The 26401-nt window shown below is 41.5% G+C and overlaps 1 protein-coding gene across 1 annotated transcript in view; it reads right to left on the bottom strand.

The window, feature by feature from the left end:
* The window catches only part of glra1 (glycine receptor, alpha 1), a 133230-nt gene that overhangs the window by 21618 nt on the left and 85211 nt on the right, over positions 1–26401 (bottom strand). The window contains exons 10-11 of the mRNA XM_046030573.1: positions 14944–15158; positions 4869–5015 (exon numbers count right to left, since the gene is read on the bottom strand). Coding sequence (XP_045886529.1) covers positions 4869–5015; positions 14944–15158 — 362 coding nt within the window. The remainder of the gene's footprint in view (positions 1–4868; positions 5016–14943; positions 15159–26401) is intronic.

Genomic DNA, 26401 nt, shown 5'->3' on the forward strand with positions numbered 1-26401 from the left:
TGCCAGAGCCCTGCAAAATGACCTCCAGCAGGCCACAAATGTGCATGTGTCTGCTCAAACGGTCAGAAACAGACTCCATGAGGGTGGTATGAGGGCCCGACGTCCACAGGTGGGGGTTGTGCTTACAGCCCAACACCGTACAGGACGTTTGGCATTTGCCAGAGAACACCAAGATTGGCAAATTCGCCACTGGCGCCCTGTGCTCTTCACAGATGAAAGCAGGTTCACACTGAGCACATGTGACAGACGTGACAGAGTCTGGAGACGCCGTGGAGAACGTTCTGCTGCCTGCAACATCCTCCAGCATGACCGGTTGGCGGTGGGTCAGTAATGGTGTGGGGTGGCATTTCTTTGGGGGGCCGCACAGCCCTCCATGTGCTCGCCAGAGGTAGTCCGACTGCCATTAGTTACCAAGATGAGATCCTCAGACGCCTTGTGAGACCATATGCTGGCGCGGTTGGCCCTGGGTTCCTCCTAATGCAAGACAATGCTAGACCTCATGTGGCTGGAGTGTGTCAGCAGTTCCTGCAAGAGGAAGGCATTGATGCTATGGACCGGCCCGCCCGTTCCCCAGACCTTAATCCAATTGAGCACATCTGGGACATCATGTCTCGCTCCATCCACCAACGCCACGTTGCACCACAGACTGTCCAGGAGTTGGCGGATGCTTTAGTCCAGGTCTGGGAGGAGATCCCTCAGGAGACCATCCGCCACCTCATCAGGAGCACGCCCAGGCATTGTAGGGAGGTCATACAGGCACGTGGAGGCCACACACACTACTGAGCCTCATTTTGACTTGTTTTAAGGACATTACATCAAAGTTGGATCAGCCTGTAGTGTGGTTTTCCACTTTGATTTTGAGTGTGACTCCAAATCCAGACCTCCATGGGTTGATAAATTTGATTTCCATTGATAATTTAATTTGATAAAAACAAACAGTATGATGCTTGATTTGTGCTTACTGCAGTTTTATGGGGATCACTAGATATATGTATTAAACATTTTCTTTGACTTCTTTCATTACAGTCTATTTGTCTTAACATTATCTGTATTTTATTCTCTTGCAGTGGAGCATAATCTGTTTTCATAAAATTTTCACCCACTTGCAGTAACATCTCTGACATTTGGTGCTGATGCTTTCATCAAATCGCCTGACAGTTCAAGTACATTTATTTTTTAACATTTGTGACTGTGGTGTGAAAAGGCAGAAGTAGCTGGTTAAGTGTGTTTGCTTTCTTCTACATGTCATGGATAGAAATTACTAATAAATAAATCACACTGTGTGAAGAATAGACTGTACAGTTTGTCAAACAAACCACGTTACAGCACCTGAATTCAAAAATTTTGTGATGAAATGTGATCAGCTGCAAAGTCTGTTAGATTTTGACCTCAACTGAACAGACAAGCTCCTTCATTAACCAAACTCAAATTACATAACAGACCGATGGCCTAAATTCACCTCCTGCTTTCGTCACATGAGCAGAAATAAACTGTATAACAGAAAAAAAAACTATGCAAAAGGTTTGGTGTGCCAGATGTGGGTCAATCCTGAGCCTGCGGTCCTCTCGCTCTCTCTTCCTGCTGTTGGGGTGAAAGACGGTCGAGAGACATAGTGAGAGGTATACAAACAGAGTGAGCGAGCAAGGCGGTTAGTGTCTGATTCACCTGAAAGTGCACCGGCAGCCGGACCGCTAATCTAGCTCTTCACCTAAAATCACAGCTCAGAGGATTGGGGATTACAACAATAGGATTTAGGATTTATAGTTTTTTATTTTTATGTATCTTTTCCCCACAAACCCCACTGAACTTCCTGATTCCTTTTCCTTTCTATGCTTTTATTAACTGAGGTTGATGTGCGTATTAAACTACCTAAACTTAAGGAAGTGTTCACAAACAGCAGGCTGTCATTTGTTCAAAACCCATTTTTACTCCATTAATTTGGGTTTGTCAGAATCAGCTTGTTTGCCAAGTAGGTTTACACATGCAAGGAATTTGCTTTGGTATCTTTGTGCATAGCAATAACAACAATCACAAATCTAAATTTGACATCATAATAATAAATAATAAATTGAGAATGATGCTATTTGAAAAATTTAATTTGGTGTCATAAAATACTTTACAATCACTTCTCAGTTGTCGACAGAATAGTCACAAAAGGAAAGGAAAAACATATTTCTACCACATAAAATCAATAATATTTATTTTTCATGACTTTTCTAAAAGCTTTTGAGAAAACAATCTTTCCTCAAGGTACTGTAGCTGTTCCGGTGCTTTTGCTTATATAACATGACACTGGCTTAAAAGCTGAGTTTCAAAGTTTATTCTTCGGAAAACAGCACTGAGGAAAATTTTTGCAAATCATTTAAATAATTTATCAAGCAACAAATATGCCAAACATTTGCTATTTTAGCCTCTCACATGTGAAGTTTTGTATTACTGTCAATTGAACATCGTTGGTCTGAGAAAACAAACAATTTGAAGACATCATCATCCCTAATAATAATTGTAAAAAAAAAAAAAAAAAAAAAAGGATTACCTTTAGCTCTAAATCCAATTTAAACGTGACCCTGACTTCATCCATCTCTAAACTAAAACAATCTCATCCCGAACAGGACTTTCTCACACAGTGTCCTCACTTCACAGCACCTTTGTCACCTTAGCAGCCTTGCGAGGACACGAGGCCCTCATAAATACGGAAACGCGCGAACGTGCTCACACACACTAAAATGTGTCAAACTCAATCAAGCAGCTCCAGTCAAGGCAGGAGCGAACACATGCCCTACAACGTCAAAACGCACGACAGCCCTCGTGAATGCACTCATGCATGTTCACCGGCTGTATAGATATAATCTCCTCCTCCCTCTGATACACGCACACATAGAGACACAAATCCAGGACTGCATGGATTGTTTACTGCAGGCCCACCATTGCATTTCCTGTGGGTGTTTATGTTTTTTTGCCCCCACCAACCCACACAAACACACAAACCACCAGTTTCACAATCAATCAGCACTTCAGTATTCCCCACAAACCTGACAGCTTTACTCGTTTTTCAATACAGCAGCCCGGGACTGATAAATATACCCAGACAGATAGAATTGATTGATTAAATGTGTAAAAATACAAAGACAATGAAAGATGAAAAACCCTGATACATCTCAAAAGTCCTCCAGGGGAAAATTGACATCACGCTTTGTCATTTTTACTAAATATATCCAAAGCAGGTTTTGAGAAATTAAATAAAGTGACATATTTTCAGGTCTCCACTTTATCTTCATTTCATCTAAAGTAGTCTTCTTAGGCTTGGAGACAGTTAATAAAAAAATTTAGGTGGTTTTTGAAGTAGATCTATTTGTTTTTGACTTCATAGTGATGTCAAAACAAAGAAAAACAAAAGGTTGTTGACTGTGCTGTTTTTCTCCAGCGCAGTGCAAAGACACTAACATATTCAGCAACACATCTATGCATACATACGACCCTCACAAACACAAAACACATTGCTGTTTAATAAAATATCAACTACAGAGAGTTATTAGATATATTAAACCACTTGAACTTCTGCCTGCTAATAAGGATCATGTAGGACGATCAAAAGCTCCAGAACATCTACTAAATGCACCTTGTCACCACAAGTCTATTTGTCTTTACTGCTGTTTCCATGAAATTTATTTGAATTTCAGCTTTAAAAGAAAACAGTAAACTTTTCGTTCAAGTTGCTTTTGCTAGTGTGTTTTTGACAGGATGTTTACTTTGGAATATTAATATGGCAGAAATAAGAGACATGCAGCACATTGACCGTGAAACAGGGATCAAAATGCTGGATTCAGTGCAACTACACACATCCCTAAAAAAGACACACTCTCATCACTGTTTCTTGTAAATTATGCATTTCCACAAACAAAAGTTTCAGAGCAGAGGGAACATTTTTTTTAACTCTTCTACATTATGAATCCATTATGAGCCTTGTCTCTGTTTGCTCCACAGCTCAGCTTTTAATCATGCTCATTGCTCCGCCCATGAAACATTGATGCCATGTGTTTCTGCCTGGTGATGAGCACCTCACAAAGCTAATATCAAACACGGAGTAAATATTTCAGAGCCCGAGGACAGAGCGCAGGGATTTTAATCCAAACCGCATTCTGATGTTTACAGTGCAGAACGTCGCCTCAATGTCCACCTAACAAACTAAGATTAGATTAGATTCAACTTTATTTTCATTGCGCTTGTCACTAGGTACAAAGCAACGAAATGCAGATAGCATCTAACCAGAAGTGCTTAAGCAGTAATAATAAATTATCTATGATACATTATTTTACAAAGTGCAAGGTATGAATGATATATAAGATCTTGGTTAGGTGGACATTGCTGCCCAGCGGCAGAGGATTTCCATAACTGCAGTAGGTACCACTTCTCATCCCTTAAAAACAACACATTTGTGGTTTTAAATTATTTGTTTCTTTTCTGTGGTGCTAGCTGGAGACAACAACACAAGTCTAGATAAAGATGATGCTTGTGTACGGACAAAATAACTGTTGAACCGTTTGTTTTTGACCATTGGAAAACAGCTTGTTTGGTTACTCTTTGTTCTTAAAGGTCCTTTCTTTTAAAACAGCTGAACGATAGAAGTTAAAGGGCACATATGGAAGAGTGTGGATCATTCAAGATTAGCATTCAAATTCCATCTGTATTCATCATTGTCAAATCCTTAAGTCATGTATAATTATTTGAAGAGCAGCAAAAGCTGGTCTCATTTTCTTTTATCAGGCGTTTTGTTACTCGGAATCACAGAAAAACTTAACTGGAAAGATAAAAGAAGACAATGTGAATGTAAATGTTTAACTGGATCACAGATGTGGGAGATTATTCACCTTCATGTGTCGTCGCCTCCGTCTGAAGCGCAGCAGCTCCTTGTGTTGGCGGGCGATGAAGTTGACAGCGGCATACTCCAGCAGGGCCGAGAACACGAACAGCAGACATACAGCCATCCAGATATCAATGGCTTTTACATAGGACACCTGTAAAGGGGAAAGAAACTGTTAGTGGCATCTGGGTTGAGCTGTTTAGAGGCGTTGTTGTTTTATGAATCGCCCACCAGCCTTGATGTCTGACTTGATAATCATTAACACGATCATCTTGATTTGATTCTTAAGAAAGCGACAAAAGTAATGATGAGAAACTGTTTATGCTTTAAGGTTTCTTGTGCAGCCAGCCACAGACTGTCTTGATAAGTATTTTCTTCATGTAGCAGAGCCCTAAAACTTCATGTCAACTTTTGTCTTTAAGGAGTTTGTGCACTAAACACACCCATATTTTAGGGTGCTTTCACACCTGTAGTTCGGTTCATTTGGTCCGGACCAAGTGAAAAAAATTATACGCTGTTGCATTTTAGTTCTGATCCGGTTCATGTTCACACTGCAGTTTTACAAACGAGCCAAGAGAAGTAACCATGACGTTACACAGACGTACAGGTAACTTGTTGATTGGACAGCTTTGGCGATTGTCATCCTCCGTCATCAGGACCCACGTGGGGAAATCAAACTCTGGTGACTGACAGAAGTTTATGCAGCACTTTAAAGCTTCCGATCTGTATCGCTGTATTTATTATAAGCATGATTAGTAATGCTTGACAGCAGATCGACCACATAGCCTATTATGAATAATAACGTAAAAACAGGATGTACAGTAATAATTCTGGGCTTATTCGCATATAGTATACTATGGTATCGCTGTCACAGTTTTTATGGACTGACAGGGTAAACTGAATACTACTTGCCCTCTATTTTTAACCAGATTTTAACCTTATTAATCAGGGAAATACCCGCGCTGACAAGTAGGCTATACCTTATAAAATGATTTTCAGAAACATAGCGGCTTATACAGATCAATTATAAGATCGCTGAACACATGTCGCTGTCAGCAGATGGTGTCACACTCTGCCTGTCTGCCATGCCGTGTTTTGCACTTTTGTGTTTAGTTAGCGTTATTTCGGTCTGTTGGGTTTAGGGGGTTTGTCTTGTCTGTCGTCTAGTGTTTGGTAACCCTTGTCATGTCTGTTACCCCAGTGATCCCTCTGCATGTCTGTCTCTGTTTTCCCCTGCGCTCTCTCTCCCTGCCTGTGCCTCGTTAGCCTCATGTCTTTCACCTGTGTTGCTCCCGCCCTGCTCGTTAGTCCCTGTGTATATATACCTGGTGTTTCTGTCTTGTCTTTGTCGGGTCATTGTTTATTGTCACCCAGTGTTGCAGTTTGTGCTCGTGTCTTCAACATTACTCACTGTGTCTCCCTGTTACCCTGCTCATTTTTGGATTCTGGTTTTCACCCTTTTGGATTTCTGTTGGACAGCCTTTGTTTTTGGACTCAGTCAATCAGCCACTCTGTTTGTAAGTGTGCTCGCCTTTTGTTGTATTAAAACCCTTCTCTGAACTGTTCCTGCTGGCTTTCGTGTCCTGCATTTGGGTCCTCCAACCTACAACCTGCTTCACCACCCACTTACCGTGACAGAATGACCCAACCACAAATGGACCCAATGGATCTAGCATTGTTGGCAGAGGATATAAGGGAGTGGACCTCGACCTGCGAAAGGTTAGGTTCCTCAATCCTGGATTCCACGGACTTGAACCGCAGACTGTTTGTTTATGGCCTCATGGAGAAGACCCTGTGCAGCAAGCTAAAGCTGCTGAATCTCCCCTCCCTGGCTGAGCAGTTGGTCGTCATCAGACGGACGTAGAGAGACCTGGAGCAGATAATGGACACTCCCGAGGGTTCGCTGCCTGGTGGCGCTCAAGCTGCTAGCCGCCAGCCTGATCCCCGACCCGCTAGAGCTGCTAGCCGCCAACCTGATCCGCCAGTCTCCAGCTTGGCTAGCGCTGCTAGTCCTCAGCCTGTCCCCGGTGATGCTAGCTCCAGGCCGTCTGTTCCCCAGCCTGCTAACCCCCAAAGGACTTGTTCCCGGCCTGCTAGCTGCAGGGTGGGAGGCTTCTTCCTCTCCCGGCCTGCTAGCACCCAGCCTGCTAGTCACCCGCCTGATTCTCTGCCGGCTAGCGCTGCTAGCTGCCTGCCTGGTCATCTCCCTCCTGTGTTAGCTCCATCATCCGGACTGGTTGGGGACTCCTGGACATCTAGCTCTCTGGTCTCTTTTTTGATGGACTTGGCGTTAGAACCAGAGAGCCCTAGGACTGCTAGTTCCCAACCAGTCAGCCAACCAGCTCTGAGTCGACCAGCTAGCCTATGGCCCGTTAGCCTGGAGGCTAGGCTTCCCCCGGAGTTCTCCTTTGAAGGGAGTCGCCTGGCCATCTTTTCGGGTTCCCGTGGTGGTCATCGGAGGTGACCAGGTCACCAGCAGCGACCCGTCTGCAACCAGCGTGATCCCTGGCCTGCTAGCGCTGTTAGCCGCCTGCCTGATCCTCGGCCCGCTAGCGCTGCTAGCAGCCTGCCTGTTCTCGAGCAGACTCCTGTTCCCTCATCGATGGTCTGACCGGCACCTGCTTCGCCGGTGGCCCAGCCGACTCCTGTTCCCTCATCGATGGTCCGACCGGCACCGGCTTTGCCGATGGTCCGACCGGCACCGGCTTTGCCGATGGTCCGACCGACTCCTGTTCCCTCGACGGTGGTCCGACCAACCGCAGCTCCGTTGGTGGCCCAGCCGACTTCTGGTCCCTTGTCGGTGGTCCGACCGGGCACCAGCTCCGTCGTGGGTCGTCCCCCGGGGCGACCTCCTGAACATTGTTGTTGCCTCCCTGTTCTGCCCGGCCTGTTGGGTCGTACTCCGGGACGGCCTCCCGAACTCTGTGGCCCCCCTGTTCTGCCCGGCCTGTTGGGTCGTACTCCGGGACGGCCTCCCGAACTCTGTGGCCCCCCTGTTCTGCCCGGCCTGTTGGGTCATCCTCCGGGACGGCCTCCCTGCCTGTGCCTCGTTAGCCTCATGTCTTTCACCTGTGTTGCTCCCACCCTGCTCGTTAGTCCCTGTGTGTGTGTATATATACCTGGTGTTTCTGTCTTGTCTTTGTCGGGTCATTGTTTATTGTCACCCAGTGTTGCAGTTTGTTCGCGTGTCTTCAACCTTACTCGCCGTGTCTCCCTGTTACAGATGGATTTATTAGTGGTTCAGCTTTGGAAATAATGCTCAGATCACATCTCCGCTATCATAAAATCCTGTGGTTGTTTCATTTGCTTTCATACCACAAGTGAACAGCACCAGAGTTTGTTTGAAAGCGTACCGAGGTTTTTTTATTAGGCTCTGATTGGCCAACATAGCTTTTCGGTTAGAGTCATATCCCCGCCTGTTGGTTTGGCATGCTCTTGACAGCGCTTGATAGCGTGTTTTGCGATCCCATGTAGACAGAGTTTTTCCTCCGTAGTTGAAAAAAAAAGTCTCTGTTATAAAAATATCCTGTACGTATGGACTAGGCCTCCGTACAAAACTATATTTATGCTTCAGAGTTATAGTTCTCATTTTACTGCCTAAATAAAACAAAAACAAAGTGATTATAGGAGGGGCAAGGACAAACAGTTAGGCACAGCATGGGACAAACACTCTCTATGACACCACCTCGACTGCTGTAGTGGAATCTGGTGTGAAGTTGACCAGTGCACAAACTCATATAACTTTCCATGAACATGTAAAAGTATGCTAATTGCATAGAGTTTAGATCACAATTGTATGATGTTTTTAATTTATGTGTAGATTGTAGGGACTGCACGGACAGCCAGGCGGACCAAAAGCCACAACACAAGATACGATAAGCACACAAAACCAGTCGAATGTCAGCAGATTTTACATACAGACTGAGCTGTGATCCGAGAAGGACAGGGTAAGGACTGTCCAGATAATAAGGGCTAAATGAAGCCTGGTTGGATCATTGTCTGATTGCTATCTACCCGCCAAGTGCCATTATTCAAGTGCATTCACCCTGGCCTGTCATTACAACTCTCCATCTCCACACGCAATTACACCGTGCAGCCTGAGAGGGAGATCCCTGTTCTGTCTCAAAACCCACAATCAGCCGTTTAAAATCCAATTAAACTATGACTTTAGATCACTTTCACAAACACACAGCGCTTATCACCGCCCCTCTTCCTTGTTGTGAATTGGGCTCGTTTGCACAGAGTCTGATGCTTATGAAAACATTTATCTTCGAATGCCCGACTGATCCCCCCCCCCCCGAGCTGCTGAGAGGCACTGAGGCCTAAACGGTTTGATGGTCATGCAGACAGAGAGAGGAAGTTCAAGGCAGAGAGAGAGAAACAGAATAAGAATATAAAGAGGATTCTTACATTACCCCAATTTAGAGATTCGTGAAATTCGTAAAACCTTTTTATATAAACACATAAGGCAGGGATGCAAGCCGATTTCCTCTCTCAAACTGATGTCCTCCCTATTTTCACCAAGTAATGTTTAGTTTAGTGTTGGTTGCTGTATGTGTTATTTTGGAGATGCTTGGATGGAATTATAAAATTAGCACAATGTACTGGCATCAAACGCAGATTCACAAATGGAAGCAGACATTATTATTATTATGGAAGCACATTAAGAACTCTGTATTTCCATGAATCAATTTAAAATATGTGAAGAAGAGCTAAATGGCCCCCTTCCTACCTGGAAAACATTAACTTTGTACAACTAACGCAAAAATGCATCGTTCTCTGAAAGGTGGTTAAAAGGCATTCTAGGAAAGTAAAGCACTAACTGAAGTAAATGTAGCAGATGGAGAGAGAGTGGGTACACCAAATTGTTTGAAATAATGCCTCTAAATAGTTATTTCCTGGTTTCCTGTTTTACTACCAATTTGTAGCTTTTATAACTTTCTATATAAATGTTTACAATCAGGAATAAGCTAAAGTAAAGACTTTTTTTTATTTTGGTGGAGAAAAGCCCCAAACTAAAATCACACTGCAGTGTGTTCGCTGTAAAGTTGATATGTGAAGTCTACTGAGTTGACATTCAAATTTGCATTAAAAGTAGCTGACTTAGATACACGACGTTCAAGTTTGGGTATATCCTAAAATGATGGACAATGTTAGAAAAGACAAATGGTAAAAAGTATAATAGTTATAATAATATGACAACTAGTAAATAGTTAAATGATACTTGTGGTGTGGTGGTTGTGTATCTGTGTATTGAACAAAACATAAACTTTGAAACTAGGCAGCTTTAGTAGTACAATCAGGCGGGCTAAGCTAAAACACGTCGGGCTCCTCCCTGCCTGATCCTGTCCTGTATGAGGTTAAGAGCTGCAACGAATAGTCGATTAATAGATTAGTTGAAAATTTATCAACAACTATTTTCCAAATCGATTCACAAATATATTTTTTAAAGCAAAAATGTAAAACATTGCTGATTTAATCTTCTTTAATGTGAGGAATTGCTGCTATTCTTTGTCATTTATGATCTTTGATCTTAGAGTTTTGGACTGTTGGTTGGACAAAAGAAGAAATCTGAAGACGTCATTTTGGGCTCTGGAAAATTGTGATGAGCATTTTGTATAATACATTTTATAAACTAAATGATTAGTCCATTAATCGTGAAAATAGTCGGCAGAGTAGTCAATAATGAAAATAGTCGTAGCCCTAATGAGGTTGAGAGGGATACTGAGCTGACGGGACCACTGATCAGGTGACCTGCTGGGTAACAGGCTAACCTGTTTGGTGACTGGTTAGCCATTTGGTGAAATTAGAAAATGGATGGATGTTGGATGTTGATGGCAATGTGATCCTGATGGACTGCCTGAGCAAACAGTATTATTTCTAACAATTGTTTTCATTAATGGAACTCAATCAAACAATTACCACATTTACATATTTCATTACATTCTCTGAATCATGGTTGTGGCTTGGATGAGGCACATATTAGACTGTTCAATCCCAGCCAATCACAGTCTGTCACAACCTGATTGAACATCAGGGCCCAGACTTCGGGGATCAGACATATTAATAACCATGTCATTGAAAGTGTTACAGAACACGTGGTAGACATCGTTGAACTTGGTGAGAGAAGGCAAAGCAAAACCAGTTTTTGTTCTACCTGTCTTTCTCTGTGAGCCTCGTGAGGCAGACTCGGTTGCATTTTCTTATAACAAATGAAATAAAATTTCATTTGCTTATTAATGTGTAATCGTCTGTAGGATCAGGACCATTTTCTGGCTGACATTGTGTAATCTGATACTTAGAAGTTGCTTTTATTCTTTATACTACGAACATTTGCACATTCCTTATTCAAAATTGTGTATGTTAGATTACTATATGCATCACTATGGCATTTTTTATTTTTTCACCCATTTACCGTATATATATTTTTTGTATATAACGTTTGTTTTTGTGAGTGGCATAAAGGGAAAATACAACTTAATCTCATTTTACAAACATGTGTTGTAAAACGGTAATTAAATGTACTTAGTACCTTTTACAACACCAAGGCAAATTCCTTGCATGTGAAAACTGCTTGTCAATAAATAATTTATGATTCTGATCCTAAAGTTGCTTTGAAACCGCTTCAAAATGCTAAAAATCTATTTAAAGGCTGGTAAATATGGCTTCTTTTGCATTGAAGTTGATAGGACCAACCTTTGTAGTAGCTGCATTGTGTAGCATTTTGACAGATGTTATGTTTTTCTAGACTTGTTCATACATTTTGTCTACCTGCATACTGCAATACTTTGTGGTGAGTTAACCATCCCTGTATATACAGTATCAGAACTTACTGTGTACATAACATTAACTCATCATCAATCTTCTGCTTTGCTAAATAAATCCCAAACACAGTCAACAATCTAGTATTTCTTCTCCTCGTGTTCGTCCTCCTTCCTCCTCCTGCCTCGTCTCCTTTCCTCATTTCCTTTCTTGCCTCGCCTGACATGGTGCAGCCGTCCTCTGTGGCATGTGAAAAGAGCCGTGTGTTAAGTGTGTGTGTATCTGCTATCAATCACACACATACACACTTAGATGTACGAGTGTGTGTGTGTGTGTGTGTGTGTGTGTGTCTGTGAGCAGTACGTTCACCTTAAGCTCAGCTGTGCTGTGTGATCATTATTGTGACAGCTGAACTGCGGAGGAATCACGGTTCACTTATTCAATTTTTAGAGCGCATGAAGCACCTAATGTCAACAAACACTGTGTGTGTGTGTGTGTGTGTGTGTGTTTGTGTGTTTGTGTGTTTGTGTGTTTGTGTGTTTGTAGGTATGTGTGTGTTGGGATTACAGCTTCCCTGGACATACTTATGCAATCCTACTGGCTCACGCAACGCCTGACCGTTAAGTATTTCCTTAATCTGAAAATCCCTCAGGAAAATATTACTCTTGGTTTTTAAAAGTTATTTCACTCATCTTTGTTTTCTTGAACTTCCTCTGTTAAATGTCTGTTTTTAATTCTTCTCCTTCCCTCCACTTTTCCTCTCATCCCTCCACTCTAACATACATTTGGCAATGACAAATCTGCTATTTCTTCCCATTTCTCTTCCTATTTCCCTTTCTTTCATCTTCTTTCTAATAATTCCTCTATGTCTATATTTTCCTTTACTTGTTTTGAACATAAATTATTCAGCAGAAACTGTAGCTCTCTGTCTACCTACCCCAATTCTCTTTAACATTCATCTTTTCCCCTTCTATTCCTGTATTCTGCCACTCTTCCACTGCATTTATTTGATTGAAATGGTGTGAAAAGGTGTAGAAAACATCAACCACCCTCATACTTTATGTCATAATTAGGTTGTTCCTTCCATACATATTACATACACTTTGGCATCCGACTTGAGACAACCTTTTGAGGTAACTAACGTTAACGGTTTCTGTCACTCGTTTGTGAGAGGACGATCAAGCTAGCCGCACCTAAATTTGGAGTACACACGTATTAAAGCCTTTATAGTAACTGAAACGGACCAGAGCGAGTTGACAGGCAGGTTAGCGACTTTATCCTGTCAGTTTGTCTCTTTACAAAGACAAGTGTTGCAGTATGAAATGTCATAATACATGTGTCCATTAAATGTAAACAACAGTAAAATGTTAGGGAAATGACTTTCTATTTTCTATCTTTGATAAATTTAATAAATTTGTTCGCACATGTTGCTGTTTCATCACATTTATTATAGCTATACAATGGGTTTATGATTAAATAGTTTATTAGAGCACAACATTGCAAAGTTCTTCATAGATAGCCTCTTAATTTTGCACCAAATTAAAGCATTTAACTTTAAAATATACAAAATTTTCTTCTGAGGGGACATGCCCCCGGATCCCCCGAGAGGGTCCAAGGCCCACCCACCATAGTCTCTTAAAGTCCAGTGGGAAACACTCCATATGTTTGTTATTTGTTATGTCTCGTTTGTGCTCCAAACCATATGATGAGGTCCTGAACAAAAATAAATAAATAAATAATTCTTTATCTGTACTTTTTTCTTTATCTTAAAATGTTGTTGACATTTGGATTGAAAATGGGACAAAATGGTCTACCAAAGTAGAAAGGTGAAGCGTGAAACTGTTGGAACATGACATGTTGGTTCGTAAATGTATACTGAGTTTAACTGTATATGTAATATTGTTTGGTCAAATGTTTTTTATTTGTGTACTTATTTTATCACTGTTATTATATATCTTCGTGGTGTTATATCTAAAGGAAGAGTAATACACATTTTTTTGCTGAGAGTGAGACACTCTCATGTGTCAGTGTTAAGTAGTGAGCTAGAGCCGGGAGACCATTAGCCTAGCTTAGCATAAAGACTGAAAGCAGGGTCTATCTAGCCTGGTTCTTTCCACATCTGTCATATCTGCCAACATCTTTAAAGCTCACTAATTAACATGTTGTATCTTTTGTTTAAACTAGACCCAAACAGTCATGTAAAAATGTAAATTTGTTACTTTATCGGAAGTTACGTGCTCAATCTATTTCTTGTCAAATAACAGCTAGGTGGGCTAAGCTAAAGCAAACCGAGCTACAGTAGTGAGTTAGATTCTTGTCATCACAGCGAGGTTGACAGGCTACTAGTGAACGCACTGCAGAGAAGTACTGGTCAAATGGATAAACATTGTTCTTCAATAAATAGTTATGCCATTCAACTCTCCCTGCAACCACAAATTGTAATCTTGTTTTTCTGTTCAATCATAAAATATGACAATTTGCTTATTTTAAAAAGTCTAACTTTATACAAAGTTGGGACAGCAGCTAATTTGATTTTCTTTCTTTGTTTACAAGCGGGAGCTTCCGGTCAGAGACTTGATGCGGAAGACTGCATTCTATCGAACGGCCAGCAGGGGGCGACTCTTCTGGTTGCAAAAAGAAGTCCGGTACCATTAGAAATAATGGTAACATGACGCTAATTCTCAGCTGAATTATTACCTCAGTAAACACTTTCCTGATGAGTTTATGGTCTCAGTCGCTAGTTTCAAGTCTTTTTCAACACAACATGATGTTCATTTAGTAAATTATGGTCTTATGGAGTATGCTTCAAGGCAGGATTATCTGTGATTGGCAAGTTGTTACCATGGCGACCTGTCAATCAGGCTAGAGTGACTCGTACCCACGACACTGTTTAAATTTAACCGGCGCCACCGAAAAAACTTATTGGTAGTCGGCTGTTCACTTTCTCTGGTGAGTACATTTAGTTTTGAGCCTGTTGTTCACAAACAAAGTTATAAGCCCTGTTAAAATGACAGTTAACGTGAATTACAGATGCACCTAGCTGAGAAAGCTAGCTAGCTCCACACATGGCCGTTAGCTTCACCGTCTCGTTCAAATATGGCCACGTCCGGTGCAGCTGGCTGCAAAAAATCCATATGGCGGCGCCCTATTGGCCAAACTTGAGGCTTCAAAACGGCAGTCCACAAACCAACGGGTGACATCTCTATGACGGCAGTCCACAAACCAACGGGTGACATCACTATGACTATATCCACTTCTTTTATACAGTCTATGTTTGTTTATTACAAAAGCTGGTACTGGAGCGTTTGATTTGTCCTCACCTTGGGCAGGGAGGCTCTGGAACCAGAGCTCTGTGTGGTCATGGTCAGCACAGTGGTGATACCCAGACCCACTCGAGCGGGTGCAGCGTCCATGTTGATCCAGAAGGAAACCCAGGACAGGATGACGATTAGCAGCGAGGGGATGTACATCTGGATCAGGTAGTAGCCCATCTGACGCTCCAGGTGGAAACGAGCCTCAATACAGGTGAATTTACCTGCGGGGGGAGAAGAAGTAGTAAAATAAAAACATTGTTCCATTTCAGTTTTCCCAGATGAATGAAGGAATGGAAGTAGGGAATGTAAGGAGAATTAGAGAAAAAGAAAAAAACTGTTTATTATATATATATATATATATATATATATATATATAAATTATTGTGATGAGACTTTAGTAACTTCTGGTTAAAGTGACTTGCTGAAAACCAGAGTGTTTTGCAGAACAAGACTGCACAAACCTCTGGCAAAGAGATCATCATAGAGGGTTTCTTTTGTGTTTCTAAAGGCTGAAAGTTACTCTAAGATTTTAGGCTAGAAATGTGACAAAATTAAGTAAACTCAAAAAAGTCCATTAGATTCATTGTACTGTCAAGTCCCACAATGCAATGAGGTAGCTATGGAAAAAATATTGTGTTCTCTCCGTGAAGCTTAATGAGAGAATTATTCCATTAGTTGCAGTTTGATTATCCTCATATTGTATCATGTCTGGATTTCTTACTTATTGCAAAACAGTATACTATTAATACATTAATTATTAATTACATTTATTAATACAAAACTGGACAGCTGATTCGGTGGTTGCCTAGCAACATAAAAAAACGCAGCGCTTTGTTCTTTTCCAAATTAAACCAAAAAAAGGCATTGCTGTGCGCCTCGCGTTTTTGAACCTGCAAAGCTCTTTCTGTCTGATCGGGGCCTTTTTCTTCTTTGGCGTTCTTATAGCGGCTGGCATTACCGCCACCTACTGGATTAAACAGTGCAAAATATTTACAGTGTCACCTCAAAAGTGATTCCATTCACAACTATAGTCCTTCTTCTTATTTTTAAGTTATTGTTTTTCTATTTTTGTGTCTATAGTAGCATTCTTGCGACCCCCATGGGACCAAGTCACGACCCCCCTGGGGGGGTATAGACAATATTTGAGCTCTGTCGATTCGTGCAGGGTAAAGCGAACAGGATTTCAAAAATGTCTCCCCTATTTGAGAAATATCAAATCAAGCATTATCATGAACATCAGGCAACAAGACAAAGCAAAGAAAAATGACTCTCACATTAATTTTATGATAATGATGCTACTTTTATAAAAAAGAAATACTTGAGAAAACACAAATCTGCCTCAACTATATGTAGCAAAGCTGGTAGTCCCTTCAAGAGTTTAGTCAGTACACTGTTTAATGAAATAAACCTTAACAAAGCGAGAAACTGTGACAGAGGAGGAGCTGTTGTCTTGGCTATAAATTCTGAGCCTTAAAGATTTATGTCTAAAAATGTTAAAAGCAAATCAGGGTTTGCAGTGAAAGAGAGAAACTAAATATATCTATTCTGATGTTCAGCATTTTAACAGGAACAGAAAGAGCTGCACATGACCAAAAGGTTATTTTTTTGTAATGAGATGGCTTCAAATATATTCATTACTCAGTTATATATTCACCGGGCCAATCATTTTGTCTCACTGGGTGGGCTGTTTTTCAACATATCTCATTTGAAAATGACAGAATTTGCATTACATCAAGCACAAGTGGTTGATTCCAGGAAAAAGAAATAATAATGCTGGGCAATGTTTAAACTCTACTTGAAAGGCAAAACGTTCTTTCATCAGTTTCCCTGAGGCGATGTAGTTACATTAGCAGTGAAGAGTGTTTCTGAATTCCCTATTATCTTCATCTGAACGGGCACATTATCTGAACACTGACACACTCGTGTCCCCTGGAAAAAAACAGGTGGAAATGATGAGACAGAGGGCAAAATTAAAAGAATGATCCAGAGAGATGAGGAGAGACGTAGAAAGAAAGTGAGAAGGAGGGATCAGAGAAGGGAAGTGTTGTGGGACTGGCAGTGAAAAGGAGGATAAGCCGGGGAGGAAAACACAGAGGGACTGAAGACAAAGTTGACAGCTTTGAGACAAAATGTCATCTTCCTTCAGCACTCGCACTAAGCCAACATGTAAATCATGAGCGGAAAATCAGAGAGACACAAATGCTCGGCTTTACTGAATATCAAATGAAACCAAATAAATATTTGAAAACAAACACAGGAGGTGTTTTGGGATTTAAGCTGCCAGTTACTTGTTGCAATAACAGCCTGTCTCAGAGCGCCTGAAAGGTGGTTCAGATGGGCATGTAGCACCGTGGAAGGACACAACAGAAAATGGTGAAGCTTTTGCCCCTTCCTCTCTCAGAAAACAGAGAATATGTCTGTGTGTGTTGCATTAGCCATATTAGTTCTCCATTCTGAGCCGCAGAACCATAAAGAAATATTTAAACCACAATTAACCATCAGGTTTCTTCAACTTTCACTCAGGAGGAAAAATCAGCCTTTAACCTCGAAAGAAAAAACGATTTGATACTTTGTGTGATAATTATTGATATCGAAAGATATGAAACTTTTTATCGTGATACCATTTTTGGCCATATCGTCCAGCCCTACGTTCAGATTTGTAAAGATTCATGCCCTAAAAGCACAAAACATGAAGCATATTTGATGTAATCATTAAGATGTATGATTCAAACTGTAAAACCACAATATACAATATCAACCTGTCACAGCGTCACAGTTCAGCGCAGTGGGGGAAGCCCCGTAGCGTCAGTTTTTGACAGTTTGTCAGTTATTTTAACCCAAACCATGATCTTTGCCTAAACCTAACCAAGTACTTTTTGTGCCTAAACTTAACCAGATTGCAAGGTTTCACAACTTTTAAGAATGGCAATGTTTCGCAGCGCTAGCGTTTTATTTTGAAAGTGTACGTACCCGGATGTTGCATATTTATTGTTGCTAAGCGTTGCTAACTTGACTGCGGAGCCTTAAACGTCTAAAAATGATGGTAAAGGGCCAACCAGGGCGTATATAAGCGACGCCAAAGGGCCTTGACCAAGCCTCAATATCTGACGAGTCGGGAGCGAGAATGTGTTGACAAGATAACGTGCTTGCAGTTCGTGCTGACCTGACACCATCATGGGCGAATCAGGATTATACTCAAGCCATGACATCTTATATTTTTTCCAGATTTAAATAACCCTAACCTTCAACATCCTTCAATTAATCCTTTAAAGATGCCAACTCTGCAAACACAGAATAATGCTGGGGTGTTTAACTGGAAACGTTCCTTCAGGGTTTTGTTTGCCTCAGTCTCGGCTTCAGGGTTTGCTTTTTGTTAAGCTGCTGTTCCCAAAGTCAAGAAGGAACCTTCAACCTCAAGACTTTGCTTTGTTTAAATTGTGCTAACAACTGTAGTCATTTTGAAAAGTACATCTCACAGGGAGCGACTCTCTGCCGGCTCTGCATCAGCCTAACCACATAGTAACAATGACATTACTCTCTCTCACTACTCAAAAGGGCAAACATCCAGCCCATCCATATTGAACTCTTTCTTGTGATGAATACATCAACTTGAATTTTAAAAGTTTTAACCCTCCTGGTGTCTCTTTCCCTTAACTTGGCAACTTGACTGTGTTGCTTTCTTATGCCAGCACACTGCACATGCTGTGTTGTTGCTGTTGAATGTCTGCTGATCTGCAGCTGCCTGTTGTAGTCTGCCAGAAGCTCTGTTAGTCCTTGCGTGGCTGCGGAGGGGAAGTAACAGTGGATGTTTACGCTCACAGCATGTTGCTGTAAAAGGGGAGCAGAGAGATTAGGAGGAATGGAGTCTGGAATTCCACCTCCGTCTGCTAATCCCTAATCCCTCTGCTCCTGTTTCACCACATTATGGAATATGTATTTTGTAGGCAACAATCTACAAGCGTCCAGTTTTTAATTTATATCTTCAAACCTCATTTGGCTTTACTGCACTGGACCTCCCAGCGATTACCTGTCAATCAAACAGTGTGGTGTCTACTCTCTTAGATAGAGTTTCTGTAGGTGGCGCTCTTTTCATTCTCTATTTAACCTTTGTGTCTCTCACTGCTAATGACAACCAATGCTTTATTTTGGTTTAATAGGTTATTCAATCAATATCTGTACCGTATGTTGAAAAATGTAAAGAGGTGGTGTTATGCTCATTTTCAGGTTCAAAATCTTATTTAGGGGTTGGACCAGAAAAGGTTTACATGGTTTAATTTACAAAAAACATATTTTTGTCATACTGCACATTGCTGCAGCTCCTCTTTTCACCCTGTGTGTTTAAGGTTCGTTTTAGCTATGGAGTGATACATCTTGTCTCTACATGATCTTTGTTGGGAGTTGCACATGCGCAGTTCCTAGTTAAGGACTACTAGCCAACCAGAAGCAGAGAAGGGCGGGTCAGTATTAGGGCTGCAACTAAAGACTATTTCGATAGTCGATTAATCTATCGATTATTGAAACGAGCAATCGACTATTCGGATTATGAATCGCAAAATAACACAGTGCCTCTCGTTTAGCTATCAGCCTTTAAATTAAACCTGAGGTTGTTTTAGGCACGTGCTAATTAACAGTCAAGACAATAAAATAAATAACTGCTTTCAAAAATGCATCTTTTAAGGAACGTTTCTGCTGCAGCAACAGAAAGTTCCACTAAAATCAAGTCTTGATAAGCAGCTGATCTGCTGTTTAGTGACGGAGCAGCTTTCTCGCCAGTACTGCAACACCCCGGGACAAACTGACACTGTATACAAAGAAAGGAATAACAACATGCATTTCATTTGCCGGATTTATAAGAGGGGATCAATAATAACGATTTTGTAGTAGACAGCGTTTCACAACATTTATATAGTTTCCCCTAACTCAACAACTCACAAAACTTTTTAGGGGAGTTTGGGGTGGATTAACCGCCACCTCACGCACAGACAGGAGAAGTGTTTCTCTTTAGAAAGTATGAAATTGTCCGGTGTTGTCTAATCTTGCGCACTCGCCAGCAACACGTTCTCCAGCTGGGAACGTCGCCATGAGCGATGCATCGTTTGATTGTAAAGTCAGGGCACATCTGGAACGTGAACGCGGCCGTTGTGTATCATAATTATGTGCTACTCACAGCACCATTACTGTAACAATTATATAGAAAACGTTTCAGCTCATAACGTGAAGTAACACGGCCTTAACGTGAAGCTAGCTCGCTAACTAGCTTACCGAGACGAGTCTTCATCATCCACAGAGACGCGACGTTACGCGCCTCCTCTTCAGATGCTCCGGTGTTTCCGGGAGAGCTCAGCTTTGCTGCAGTTCACCACCTTTCTGGAGGGAAGAGTGAAATGCTGCCACACTCTGGAGGTTTTAGGTTGTGAAGGTGTTACTGCAGCTCTGATGTTGTTTTAGTAACTTTAATGTTACTGTTCACATCACTTTACTCTGTTAAGCTGACGGTGTCGCTACGGCCCGATGATGTCATGAACAAATCGATTATTAAATTCATTGGCAAAGAATTTAATAATCAATTTTTGTTGCACCCCTAGTCAGTATCGGACTAGCCGCTTGGCGAGCGTTATATGAGGGCTGTTATCATGAGGGGACTGTGACGTCACAGGGATGAAAGGGTTGCGGCTGGACTTCAAACGAAATGTTTTCAGGCAGTTAAGAGCAGAGTTTTCTGTGGGAGATGATGGGAACTCCCTTTGGGCTGGACTTTTTCACTTTTCAAACCTATTACATGCACAAAAAAGATATATAACTCAATAAAGGAGAGGGAAAAGCCAAAAAGCATAATACCACCTCTTTAAAGGGATTAAAAACATTTTAGAAAATAAGAATACAAATTTAATAATCACAAAAAGTGTAATTTTCGGCACAAAAATGATGCGTGTAAACAAAATCTGCAACAAAGATAATTCAATTAACACACACACACTGCAGTGCAGTAGGCCAGCAACAGAAACAAATGTCTTCTCTGTCTGTAATGTAATGAGCGCGCCGGGTCTCATAATAAACCACAAGAGAGCCACAGAGCAAGATGGCCGACGATCCATTTAATCAAAGCAGATCAATGGAAGGCAGCCTCATCAATTAGAGTTAACCCTAAAAGACTGCAATGAAGAGAAATGCAGAAGACAGGAAGAGGGCGAGAAAGAGTGGAAGAAATGTGATGCCGGGGCGAGAGGAGAGAGGGATGAGGAAGAGAGAGAGAGATGGAAAAAAGAGGGAAGGGGGAAATGATGGCAACAGGAGAAGGAGGTGGAAGAGAAGGACGAGAGTCGATGAAGTTGGACTTGATTTATAGCCGTGATACACTTCAGAGCTTTTAAGTGCTGTCCATATTTTCCATCTGATAAGAAGATTGAAATTATTCAGCCGGGCCCCTATCTCACTGTGGGGGCTGAGTCTGTGTGTGTGTATGTCTTATATTGATAGTGCACACACTTGTGTCTCTTCTTGACATGTACCGTGTGGTTGCCAGTTTTGTGTGTGTGTGTTTCCTTTAAATCCATACTGTACTTTTATTCAATCTTTATGTGTGGTGTGTGTATATGTATCATCTTTTGTTTCTATTTGATTTTAAGTTGATCGGTTGGTTGGTGGATCGGCCTAAAGGCCCTGACCTACTTGCTTTTTAACTATGCGTAGGCGTAGACAGGCTTCGGCGACGCAAATGGCGTTGTTCACAGACTTGCCTGAATTCTTTGCGCGTACCTGAAGGATTAAACGTGAATCCGCTAGGGGGCAGATCAACCCTCGCTGACACCAGATCATCTTCCTTTGCGAACCTCCTCCAACGAATTTTCACAGTGTAAACAAACCAAACATAGCGACACTCGAGCAGGTTGTGATTTTAATGAGAAATCAAAACGATCTCACTCCAGGACTTTTATTGTACATATCCCGCCAAAAATCTCCTTTTGTAAGTCTGCTGCTGACCTTCTTCTTCTTTTGCTTTTGGCGGTTGGCAACCAATTGCATACCGCCGCCACCTGGGCTGGTGTGTGGAACAGAAGTTTGCTGCTGACCTGTCTGCCAGATCGACATACTGCAACCACGGTCATGTGCTGAATTGCATCTTGCAGACGTGTAGCGTTAATTTCTGGAGACGTGCACAACCTACACTCCAAAGGAACGCGGGATACACGTGGCAGCCATCTTGCGTAGTTAAAAGCAAGTATACTCGGGTTTTAAGCATGTAGGTGTTGCTTAAGGTTTGGGTGAGGGGCTAGGAAATGCAATATGTCTTGTATTTGTTTGGGTGTGAACACCTCTTGTACACTATAAACATATCACCAGCCAGAGAACAAAAGCGCCCTGCAATGCAGCAGAAACCATAATTAGTATTTCAAACAGGGATTGTTCTTTGTGTGTGTGTGTGTGTGTGTGTGTGTGTGTGTGTGTGTGTGTATTAGGGTGGATGGAGGGATGGGAAGAAATGAAAATGTGGGATATAGTGAAAGAGAGAGAGAGATACAGGGAAATACTGCCTCTCTCTCAGAGTCACAATAGACTGCAGCTAATAAATCTGAGGAAAAACGACACCTTAATTCCCTCTTAATGCTTGATTGGGAAGCAGCGAGGCATGTGCACGCTCAACCACGCACGCTAACACACACACACACACATCGCACACATGCACACGAACGTAGTCACAGAGGAGCAGCACGGCTGGAGAGTAATAGGCCGGAGATGAGATGTCGGCAAAAAAAAGGAAATGTAGGAAAAGGAGGAGGGAGGGGTAAATAAAGCACACGTTTAATAGCGGCCGCTGGGGTGACAGACCCACAGAGAAACTGTCAAACTCTACAGGGCATTTTTGTCTCTTTCAGCAAAGAGTTTTGATTCACTCTAAGCACTCTTATCCCGCAGTAATAAACTCACTGGGTCTGTCGCTCTGGGTCAACAACGCTTCAAAATGTCTGTGCGCGTCCCTGATGGAGAGAAAACAGACTTACATGTATTTGTATAGCGACGCTGTGGATTATCACTTCATTGTCTCTGCTGTGCATGCATCTGACTGTGTGCGTGTATATGCATGTGTGAGGGTATAGATGTAGGTGTGTATTTATTATGTGTGTGTGTGAGAGAGAGAGAGTGGCTCTGCTGAGTCGTGTCAAGGCTTTTCGTCTGGAGGTGGATCGTTCATCTCCTCAGTGGCGACAGCAAACGTCAACCTCTGTCTGAGTGATGGCTCTGAATCTGAACTAATCAGCCTCCTGCACACTATCTCTCTCTCTCTCTCTCTCTCTCACGCACACTTGCCCACACACACACACACACACACACACTTTGACCAGTGACCAATAAAGTATTACATTTCAGAATAAAAGTATAATGAGCATTTTAGTTAAAATTATTATATGCTGTACATATTTTTTTGTGTTTTCGCTTGTGTGTAAGAATTGTAGACTGGCGAGGTGGACTGGACAGATGGTTTTCAGCCACACTTGGAGGACCTGGAGGGAGAAACAGAGCGTTGCAGCCGCCCCCATCCTCCCCCGTCCTCTGCTAGATTCTCGTTGCTTGTCTCTTTTTCTGATTTCTGCTGCTCTCACTTATTTCTGTTGTTCTTCAGCTTGGGGCTCACGTGACTGATGCAAATTTCTCAATTTCAAATTCTCATTCTCTTCTTCCACTGTCTATCCATTTTTTCTTTTTTTCCTCCTCTGTACTGTCTATTTCTTCCCTTTTCTTTTTGTCCTGTTGCTCCTCACCTTTTAAAAAAAAAATAAAAAATTATTTTCAGTTTTTGGTTCTTTTTCTTTCCTTTTTAACAGGGCTGAACGAGTTGGGGAAAATATCTAATTGCGATTTTTCTGCCAGATATTGCGATTATGATTCCATTTGTGTTTTTTTTTTTTTTTTAAGTTTAGCTAAAGTTCAATATCCATTGCCGGTTTATTTTTGACGGAAGCCGCGTCAAGCAGCACAAAGCAGATGAACCGGGCAGGAAGTCAGACATAGAACGGCATAAAGAATCCAGTCGATTTTCAAATTAAAACACCCTGTGCAGACTCCTGGTTGTATATCAACAATAAACACAGTTAAAACAGACACAAAAAAAATAAACAATTCAACTTCGCAGGCTAAATAACTGTAGTAGAAGCACAAAAATCCAGGACAACCAAGCAAATCAACTAAATCTGAACAAGTCAGCAAAATCATGCAGGCAAAACGCTCTTATTCTGAAAAACTCCATGTTGGAATTGTAGCCTGCGGAGAGCGGAACGAAACCGGCTCACAGAGAGTTGAAGCACAAGAAAGGACAAATTAACAACACATTAACAACGTGTAGACAAAACCTCGGCACAGCCGCTGCCTGTGTCTGTTTCCTCTAGTTTCGTTTGTTGTTGTAAAATGTTCACGCCCTGTGCCCCCTCTGATTGGTGAGTAGGACTGTAACAGTGGGCGCATGGCGCTTGTGATTGGCGAGCAGGTCTGTTACACAAGGATGACAACGGAATGAATTTGTAACTGCATGACTGTTTAAAACGGGTCAGATGCGCTGTTTAATTAACCTTCATTTAAATCGCCGCCTTCACAATGAGCTAATCGCGTTCTTTCAAATCGCAATTTCGATTTGAAAACGATTAATCGTTCAGCCTTACTTTTTAACTTTCTCCCCATTACTTTGTCTCCACTCTAATCCTCTTTTGTCATTTCTTCTCTTCTTTTATCCTCTGCTATTCATTCTCTTTCTGTCTGAGGAAGTCCTAAAATGTACATAGAAGTCTTATGTTTTCACAATGTTTGTTATTATGTAAAAATACAAACTCTTTCAATCGGAAAAAAAGGTGAATAAATCAACAGTTATTTCTGAGTTTGTGGCTGAAACAAACTTTGCAGCCCACAGTGTTTTCCTCTCCACTGAGCCACACAGAAAATTTCATGACATTGGCAGGAAAATAAAAAAATATATTGGGGAATATGTTTTTCCATTTCAGTGTGGTATTTTCACATTTCACACATTCATATAAAAATGCAATTCTGGGGTAATTCTGAGTCTCCCTCTCTTAATTTTAAAGAACAGATGCCACGTCGGAATTTTGATGTATTCTCCCTTAATTAGGCTGCATTCAGACTGCAGGCCACATTGACCCAAATCCAATATTTTTGCTCATATGTGACTCAGCTCTGATCTTTTTATAACAGTGTGAACTGGCCAAGTTACATGGAATCGGATCTTTTCCAGTTCGGATTTGGGCCACTTTTATATGAGGTCCAAATCCGATAGTACAGCACAGGTTGGAATTGATGCAGCTTTTACGTCACCGGAGAGCAGGTGTTGTCACAGTTCTGCTGTCGACGAAGCTGCGGTGAATGAAAAAGCTCCATAAAGTCACATTATCATACATGTGGCTCTCTTCTGAGTTACATGCATGCTGCTTATCTGAGCAGACGCAGTAGAGCGAGTGAGAGAGAGAGAGAGTTGTGGGGCACATGCGTTGTACATCACCAGAAACTGTAATGATTGTCATGGAAAAGCCAGAAAGTTTTGAACATTTGTCATTATTTCAGGATGTGACCCTGGTAGTAAACCAAGACAGGACAGTGAAATACGTCTCCCGTGAAATTTGGGAGGGTTAGCAAGTAGGAGCTAACCAGAGCTAACCTCTTTGCAACAGAAGGCTGCGTATGACGTCGTGTTATTCTTCCTGCAGTCTGAGCGTAGCCTTAGAGACATGCATCCCCTTTTCTTCTCTTTGCTTTAAGTCCTGCATTATTTTCTGGTCTTACTAAACCTCCTCTACTGTATCTCTCCCTCTCTCTCCATCTGTCCTTTTAGCAAACAATGTAGAGAAAAAAGAAAATGAGAGAGAGAAATAGGATGGCAAAAGAAAAATGGAGGGAGATCGGCTTGTTTTGGTTGTTTTTTCATTGTGAACAAACACAAACAAAACAAAATATTGCATACTCCTCACACTGCAGCAAATATCAAATGCACCTTTTTGATTATGGCGCTGAACGTGTGTTGTTAGTGCTGCTGTTCATATAGCATTTCAAAACTTCCACCTCCACAACAGCAGCCACCTGTAGGCTCTGACTACCCCGAAGGAGGAAGTTAGTAATGGCCCTCCCCATTCCCTGCTGAGCTGAGCATATTCTGCATGCAGACAATAATCTATGCCAAGCGAGTTGGCCGGCTGAAACGTTATTATGTTGCACTGAAGAAAATTTATATCTGGTCAAGTTATTCTTGCCATGGTCTAAAAGTTTTCTCTCAAGAAGAATCATCCTGTTTTATTACAACTTTTGTAGCTTTGTTCATCATGTCTGTCAGTTATAATAACATTATACGTTGGTACTAATTATAGAGGAAATTGAGACAGCATAAACCCAGTTATTTGTTAATATTGTAATTTAGTCAGAATATAGCAAATAAGCTGAACATGCAAATTTGTTAAATTTGTCTCCAAGC

Source organism: Micropterus dolomieu, linkage group LG19 (assembly GCF_021292245.1).
Source record: "Micropterus dolomieu isolate WLL.071019.BEF.003 ecotype Adirondacks linkage group LG19, ASM2129224v1, whole genome shotgun sequence".
Classification (NCBI taxonomy): domain Eukaryota; kingdom Metazoa; phylum Chordata; class Actinopteri; order Centrarchiformes; family Centrarchidae; genus Micropterus; species Micropterus dolomieu.